The sequence below is a fragment of the Poeciliopsis prolifica genome, unplaced genomic scaffold (genome assembly GCF_027474105.1).
Source record: "Poeciliopsis prolifica strain line A6 unplaced genomic scaffold, Auburn_PproV2 SCAFFOLD005, whole genome shotgun sequence".
In the NCBI taxonomy this organism is placed as follows: domain Eukaryota; kingdom Metazoa; phylum Chordata; class Actinopteri; order Cyprinodontiformes; family Poeciliidae; genus Poeciliopsis; species Poeciliopsis prolifica.
The window spans coordinates 12,513,952-12,520,933 of NW_026562380.1; the positions used below are offsets into that span (position 1 = coordinate 12,513,952).

Genomic DNA, 6,982 nt, shown 5'->3' on the forward strand with positions numbered 1-6,982 from the left:
TGGACACAAGTGACAACTTTAAAATATAAGTTGTATCTGACTTACTTTATAAAAGTTTAGGACATTGATCAAACGCATTCATTTTGATTAATGGAGTTCTGCTCTGAAAACAAGATTAGATTAATCTTGTTCAACAGTCTTCTCTACCTGGGCCCTAAGTGCTATTAGTGAAAAGCTGAATAACCCTCATCCTCTCTCTGAAGTCAACCATCATTTCTAGCTTTTCTTTTTCTTTTTCTTTTTTTTTACTTTCAAGATATATGATTAGCTTATGTCACAGAAGCTCAAAATGATAAAGTGTACTGCACAACACTGTAATCTAATAGTGCACATAAATTGCTTCTATAAATCACCAACATAATTATCCTCAAAAATCAACCAATGACTTAGGCGTCTGGAAGCAGCACCGAATCACTTTTTATGTCTTCAGCAGTTGAACTCCTCCCATTCCTGTTCTCACTGTAGTGGAGGCAGCATCACAGATCTCCAGTGTCAGATCAAGCCCATTGAAAACACGAGCTTCAGTACAACTGCAACAGATGAAGAGACCTGCTTCAGTCAGAAGTTAAAGGAAAATGGCTGCTTTATGATGGGTAAAGGTAGGTGGATTCATAGTTCTTACTGCTATTACCAGCACTAAGTAAAAAAGAGAATTATTTAAAAGATGGACTTCATTAAATCACTTTTAATAGGTCTTTGTCTTTAACACAAAGATATATTCATTGTTATTATGTTTATACTTTTTTACTCTCAAGGGAGACACAAACTATTGACTTCTTCAGCAATCTCAGCAAAATGAAGAGACCATTCTCTGCTGCTGTTTTTCTTTAGAGAATCCCCCGAACACGCAGCGGGAGAGCACAGTTTCTCCTCGACTCGCAGTGAACACAACTCAGAGTATTATTTTGGACGCCACGGCTCATCCTGATGGGCTGCCTCAACCTCACCAGCAGAAACGAGACTTTGCCTGGCAAGCAGCCCTTCTCGGTGCAGACCTCGGTGATGCTCACCACCCTGGTGGGGATGCTCATTTTACTAACCGTGTTTGGAAACGTGATGGTAGTGATCGCTGTGATTACAAGCCGAGTCCTGAAGGCACCACAGAACTTGTTTTTAGTCTCTCTGGCGTGCGCAGACATTCTGGTTTCCACCTTGGTGATGCCCTTTTCCTTAGCAAATGAGCTCATGGGTTACTGGTACTTTGGCAGAGTGTGGTGTGAAATCCACCTGGCTTTGGATGTTCTCTTTTGCACTTCATCCATCGTTCACCTGTGTGCCATAAGCCTGGACAGGTACTGGTCTGTGACTAAAGCCATTGAGTACAACCTGAAACGAACGCCCCGCAGGATTAAATGCACAATCTGCTTGGTTTGGGTGCTTGCCGCCTTGATTTCATTTCCTCCGCTCATCACAATGACAAAGAAGGAGGGAGGGAAGGACAACCCTGCATGCAAGATCAACGAGGTGAAATGGTATATCATATTCTCGAGCATTGCATCCTTCTTTGCACCCTGTATCATCATAATTATGGTGTATGTCCGGATCTACCAGGTCGCCAAGAAAAGAACCAGAGCCTCGCCAAAAGAGCGGCAAAGAGAGAACGGCAATTTAGAGAACACCCAATTTGAGATGGACCCCGGAGAAAAGCAAGAAAAAGAAATGGATGAGCTGAAAGATAGGGAAGAGGTCTATGGGCTGGATGTGGAAGAAGAGCCGTCCTCCTCTGACGGGAATGAAAACATCCTGTGTTCCCTGATGAAAAAGAGGAGCGGGAGAACACCAAAAGTGACTCAGGTGAAATCTAAAGAAACTTGTGCAAAGGCAGAGGACCTGTCCTCTGTGAGGGCGAGCAAGTGGAAGGGACGGCAGTACAGAGACAAGCGCTTCACCTTCGTCCTAGCTGTGGTCGTGGGAGTGTTTGTTCTTTGCTGGTTCCCCTTTTTTTTCACCTACACGCTTGCGGCAGTTTGTGACACGTGCTGCATCCCAGAGACACTGTTCAAAACCTTCTTCTGGTTCGGTTACTGCAACAGCTCACTCAATCCGGTAATATACACCATATTCAATAAAGACTTCAGAAAATCATTCAAAAAAATTCTTTGCAAAAGAAACACAAGAGGTTTGTAATTAAAACAAAAAACAACAACAAAAAATTGTGGATTATGCTTGTTCTGCCATCTGTATTACAATGTTGCGGCATGCCAGTTTAGAGTTTTGATATTGTATAACTGTGACATTGTGGGTGGCTATTTTTGAAAAATGTTACATTAAATGTTCATGTTTATCATAATTATATTATTGTCATGAAGAGTACAAATTTAAAATGACACAAATGTATCAAAGCATGACTTATATCTGCATGCTACAGTGATATAAATCTCCTAATATTTCAAAGTTTATAAATAAACATAACTTGGCACATTATTTATATCTGACACAATAGTGATTCAGGAAGGGAAATTAAATGCCAAAAGATGCATAACAGACCTGTAACACTTACATAATCACCTCGTCAGAGCTGTCACAATAGTATTCGGGGCCCTAATCATTTTAATTTGGGGCCCCATTTTCAGGGCCCCAGATGGCTAGTACCTTAGCCTTCACAACACCATAAATCTGCTTTAAATTAGATTTAACAGCAGTAAGCTTTCACAGTTCACTAGCAAACCAACAATTAAACTGAGTATTTGTATTGCTTCATATTGGTTATTAAAGTAAAACCTGAAAATGCAGTAGGTTACAAAACTTCAACATATTTTGTTAGGATTTCTTTGTTTTTTGTTGTTTTTTTGCATCAGTGAAAAGTGAAAGGAATAAAAAGTACAAATAAAAATCTAAGAAAGTGTGGTGTGCCTGTTAATTCTCCTATGATTTTCATTTCTGAGGCTAATAGCTATAATGTTCCTGGCTCATGTTGGCCCAGGGATTAAAAAAAAATGCACTAATGTCAGAATCCAAAATTTTTCCCCAAACATTCTTATATCTGATCAGTACTAACAATTTCAATCAATGTTTACTGCAATTATGTTATTTACCTCGATGTCATTCAGAAATGAAGGCTGAATGATGGTAATTCACTTGTTTCTCACAAAAATAGAAATATTTTATTTTTTAATCTCCACTAGGAAAGCCTACACAAACAAGTCAACCTCAAAATGATAGTTTTTAAATTTTTTGTCAGTGCTCAGACATTCGTCTGGTGCTGTGTGATCCAGTAACCGTGTCCAAGTTACCTACTCCCCCTTTGACAGTATTAAAGGATTGTTTTCTGGTCCTTTCAGGTGATGATTTCAGCACTCTTGTGCAAAGTACTCAAGAGGACAACATTTTTTCCCTTTTTATAGGGCACTGTAAATTATCCCAGATTATGTTTTGCCCCCTGAGACCATTTACCATAGTAAGCACCACCCTTGTACCCTAATTCTTCCTAATTCTTCTCTGAAGAAGCTAAAGCTGGTTTTCAAATGAAAATTTGATTAGTCTATTCCATGTATAGCTATAGTTTGTATCATATGCTGCCTATATTAATTACTCCATATTTAGCCCAAATATGCATGAAAGTATTTCTTCAAGCTCCTTTTATTATTATTATTATTATTATTATTATATTATTATTATTATTATTATTATTATTATTATTATTATTATTATTAAATGAGTCAATTTGACCCTCGACATAACAGTAGGGTTAAGTTAATCTCTCTTCAGAATTGTAACTTTTTGAAAACATTCTTTAAAATTTACTATTTGTGAACATTTGTGAAGAGTATAAATGAAGACAAATCTTTATAAAACAACCAAAAAGATAAATAAATAAAAATGCTAAGAGCTCCTGCCCTACTTTTCTGGAGAATCAATTTTTTTTTGTTTATTTCAAGGTACTGAAGTGAAAATATGCTTCACATGTAGACTGTAGTTTTTTTTTTTTAAGTCTCTGTTGATATGATTAGTTGTGATGGTTGATTGTTCCAATGTTTAACCCCAATAAATTACTTTTGCACTTCTTTATTAGATGTGACTCTGCTTTTATAATTTGGCTTTGTCAAAGAAGCAGAAATAGAAAAATCATTAACTCCAATTATCTGCTGCATGAAATGCAATGACTGTGGCAGCCAGGCATCTGAGTGTCTGTCTTTCACTGTGAGACCGAGAAAACGAGCAACATTGTAAATTTCCTGAAAACTATCGTTCATGTCTTCTAATGGGCTGTACAAACAATTGTGCCCCCTCCTCACCCCCAAAGCAATCTGTACAGAGGAGGATGTTATCTCCACCCCACTAGCCAGCTCACTCCCTCATAACAAGCCCTAGAACAAGACAATTATACGAACAGAAAATTATCCCTGGGAGGGAGGAGTAACACGACAGTATTGAACACAGTTTATCATGAATTATAGCCCCTCATATCAAGATATCATTAAATCCTCCCCTGGAGTCAAACAGAACTCATGCATGGATAGAAATATGAGTGTCTTCTGCAAATTATGCTGTGAGGTTAATATCCAGCAGCTTATCAGTATTTCTTTTTTTTTTTTTTTTTTTCTTTGAGTGTTATCAGTGTTCCCTGTGTCTTGTCCATTTTCGCATTTTTTCATGCTTAAAGTTCTCATTGTTTGGTTTTTTTTCACTTAGATGGCTCTTAGGTTCAGATTGATCTTTTTTATAGTAAATCATTTGTTTATAACTTACAAAACATTTTCTTCGGTCGTGTACTTTTCATTTTTTATTATTATTATTATTTTTTTTTTTTACGACAAATAACTGAGAGGTTCCCAGGACTTGCTTTCTGGGATTCTGGTATTGTAGGATTCCCATGGTTCAGCCATCTCTCAAAGGCTTAAAATGCAACATAACAGAATTTCCATAAAATTCCATTATGAGATAATAGTATTTGAGGTTTTGTGGTGAAACCTAATCATGCAACATAAATGTATTTTTATAGCAGCATGAATAGATCTTAAGGTACTCAAGCAGAGAAAAAGTAGACATTTGGTCTGTTTTGGAATAAATTAATCATCTGCTGATGAGAGTCTTGAGTATTAACAATATGAAATATTTAGTATTAAGAGGAATTCAAGAGAAATATACTTCGTTTGGTTCTGGCTCATTGCATATCTGTGTGTTCGGAAAAATAAATAAATAAAAAAAAAATAAACTAATGTGATTAGTTTCTGAATGCCTCCTTTAATTAAAATGACTATTCTCTTGGAGTCTGCTGCACTGCTTGAGCAGCTGCATTGCATAAATTACAATATGAAGTGCCTCAACCTCAAGCAATTGGGAGATTAAAATGCCAAAATGAACATTGCTGTCTATCCAAAAAGATTAATGAAACATTCTTAATCTTATGGACGGACGCGCTTAGTTGGTTTGGTTCAAACCACAATAATGCTGGCATCATTTCAAGCCCTGCATCTTTTTAGGCTGAATTACTTATGTGGCTTATGTTTGGTTACAAACTATAAACACTATTGTTGGAATAGCTAAAGTACACATGAGTCCACTTTCATTGTTTGCTGAGACAATGATTAATTTCCTTCTGCAAAGGCCGCAGACCATCACGATTTATGCCCATGACGGCTCAACTTGTAAAACTATCTTTAACACTTACTCACATTTGGAGTTCTCACAGCTTTCACACAGTTTCCCTGTCAGTCCTCTTCCTTTCATAGTTCTTTTCTACTCAGTCTGTATGTTTTTTTTTAAACTTTTTGCACTCCAAGAAACAACCTACTTTGTGTTATTTTGCTAATGGGTCAAATACCATCCAATACAGATTAGGTTAATTTAGCGCAAATAAGTTGTGTTAGTATAAAGACAATGATCGAATTTGGCCTTTCACCTATGTAATAAATGAATATAAATATCCTTGCAATCCCATTTGGATCAACCTCTTACTAAATGTGTTTTTATTATGTTGACCAAAGGAAGAGTAGGCATTGTCACAACGATAGCCAATGGGGTTCCTGAGCAAATCAATAAAGAAAACAACACACAGAAGCATTTTTATTTCCATTAGTCACTGTTTAGATTGTAGTTTGTGTATTAAATCCTGAATGAGACATTGTGTTTGTATTAAACTAGACTGATCAAATGTTTGCGACCTCAAATGTAAAAAAACATTTTAGTTATGAAAGTAAAATTCTCCACAGTTGTCCACATTTTCGGTCTTCATAGTCTTCTGTGATTTACAAACAACCCCATAATCTACTTCCTCTGTGCAGTCGGACATGCCGACACACTTGCTAGACCCCACCTCTGATTGGATGGTTAGCCTGTTCTGAGGACTCCTCTGGTGCATGAATGCAAAAGCTAACTTGGATTGCCAATTTGGATTGTGAGGTTTGCCTGCAAAAATATCATTACCACAGTCCACTGACATCAGCATTAATGAGCAGATTTTTTTTGTTGTTCTATTGTCATGTTGTGGAAGAAGTCACTGAGAGGTTCAAAATGGTAATCAGTGTGGAATGAAGACGCTCCTTGTGGCCTGTACAAACTGGATCATATTTTTTTTAGCCAATGTTTGATTAAAAACACCAAATCTCTGTCCTGACACAACAAACCAAACGTTTGTGTTGAAGAAATCACGCCTTTTCTGTTCGCCACACTCTCAGAGAAGTAGTTAGAGAGACATCAGATGAACAAGAGTTGTCTAGAAGCCTTAACAAGTTTAAATAAAAGCATGAGATGAATAGGCTGTTTTTAATTTAATGGTAAGTCATCTATTATTTATTAATCAGAATACGCCAGGCACACTGGGGTATATTAGATCTCCTCCATGATAAAGACACAAGATAATATCATTTGACTCGGAGGACTGCAAGCGGCAGGAAGACCCTATAATGTTTCATATTTCTTCCATTCCCAAGGGTTTACTGCTGCATATAAAATTAACAATTAACCCAATTTTTAATTGTGTTTGAAGTAAGACACCTGTGAAACCGGAGTTATTGTTTCTTTTTTTTTGTTTTTTTAGACA

General features: G+C 36.8%; 1 protein-coding gene across 3 annotated transcripts; it reads left to right on the forward strand.

Moving 5' to 3' along the window:
- The first annotated feature begins 474 nt into the window (after positions 1-474).
- LOC129359818 (alpha-2A adrenergic receptor-like) lies at positions 475-2,746 on the forward strand. 3 transcript variants are annotated; one of them, XM_055029722.1, is made up of 3 exons: positions 475-599; positions 756-1,464; positions 1,552-2,746. In XM_055029722.1, exons 2-3 carry the CDS (start codon positions 928-930, stop codon positions 2,125-2,127), a joined length of 1,113 nt encoding a protein of 370 aa, XP_054885697.1. In that variant the 5' UTR covers positions 475-599; positions 756-927; the 3' UTR covers positions 2,128-2,746. The 3 variants fall into 3 exon arrangements, with proteins under 3 accessions (XP_054885697.1, XP_054885695.1, XP_054885696.1); XM_055029720.1 differs by having other exon boundaries at positions 756-2,746; XM_055029721.1 differs by having other exon boundaries at positions 832-2,746.
- The last annotated feature ends 4,236 nt before the right edge of the window (positions 2,747-6,982 follow it).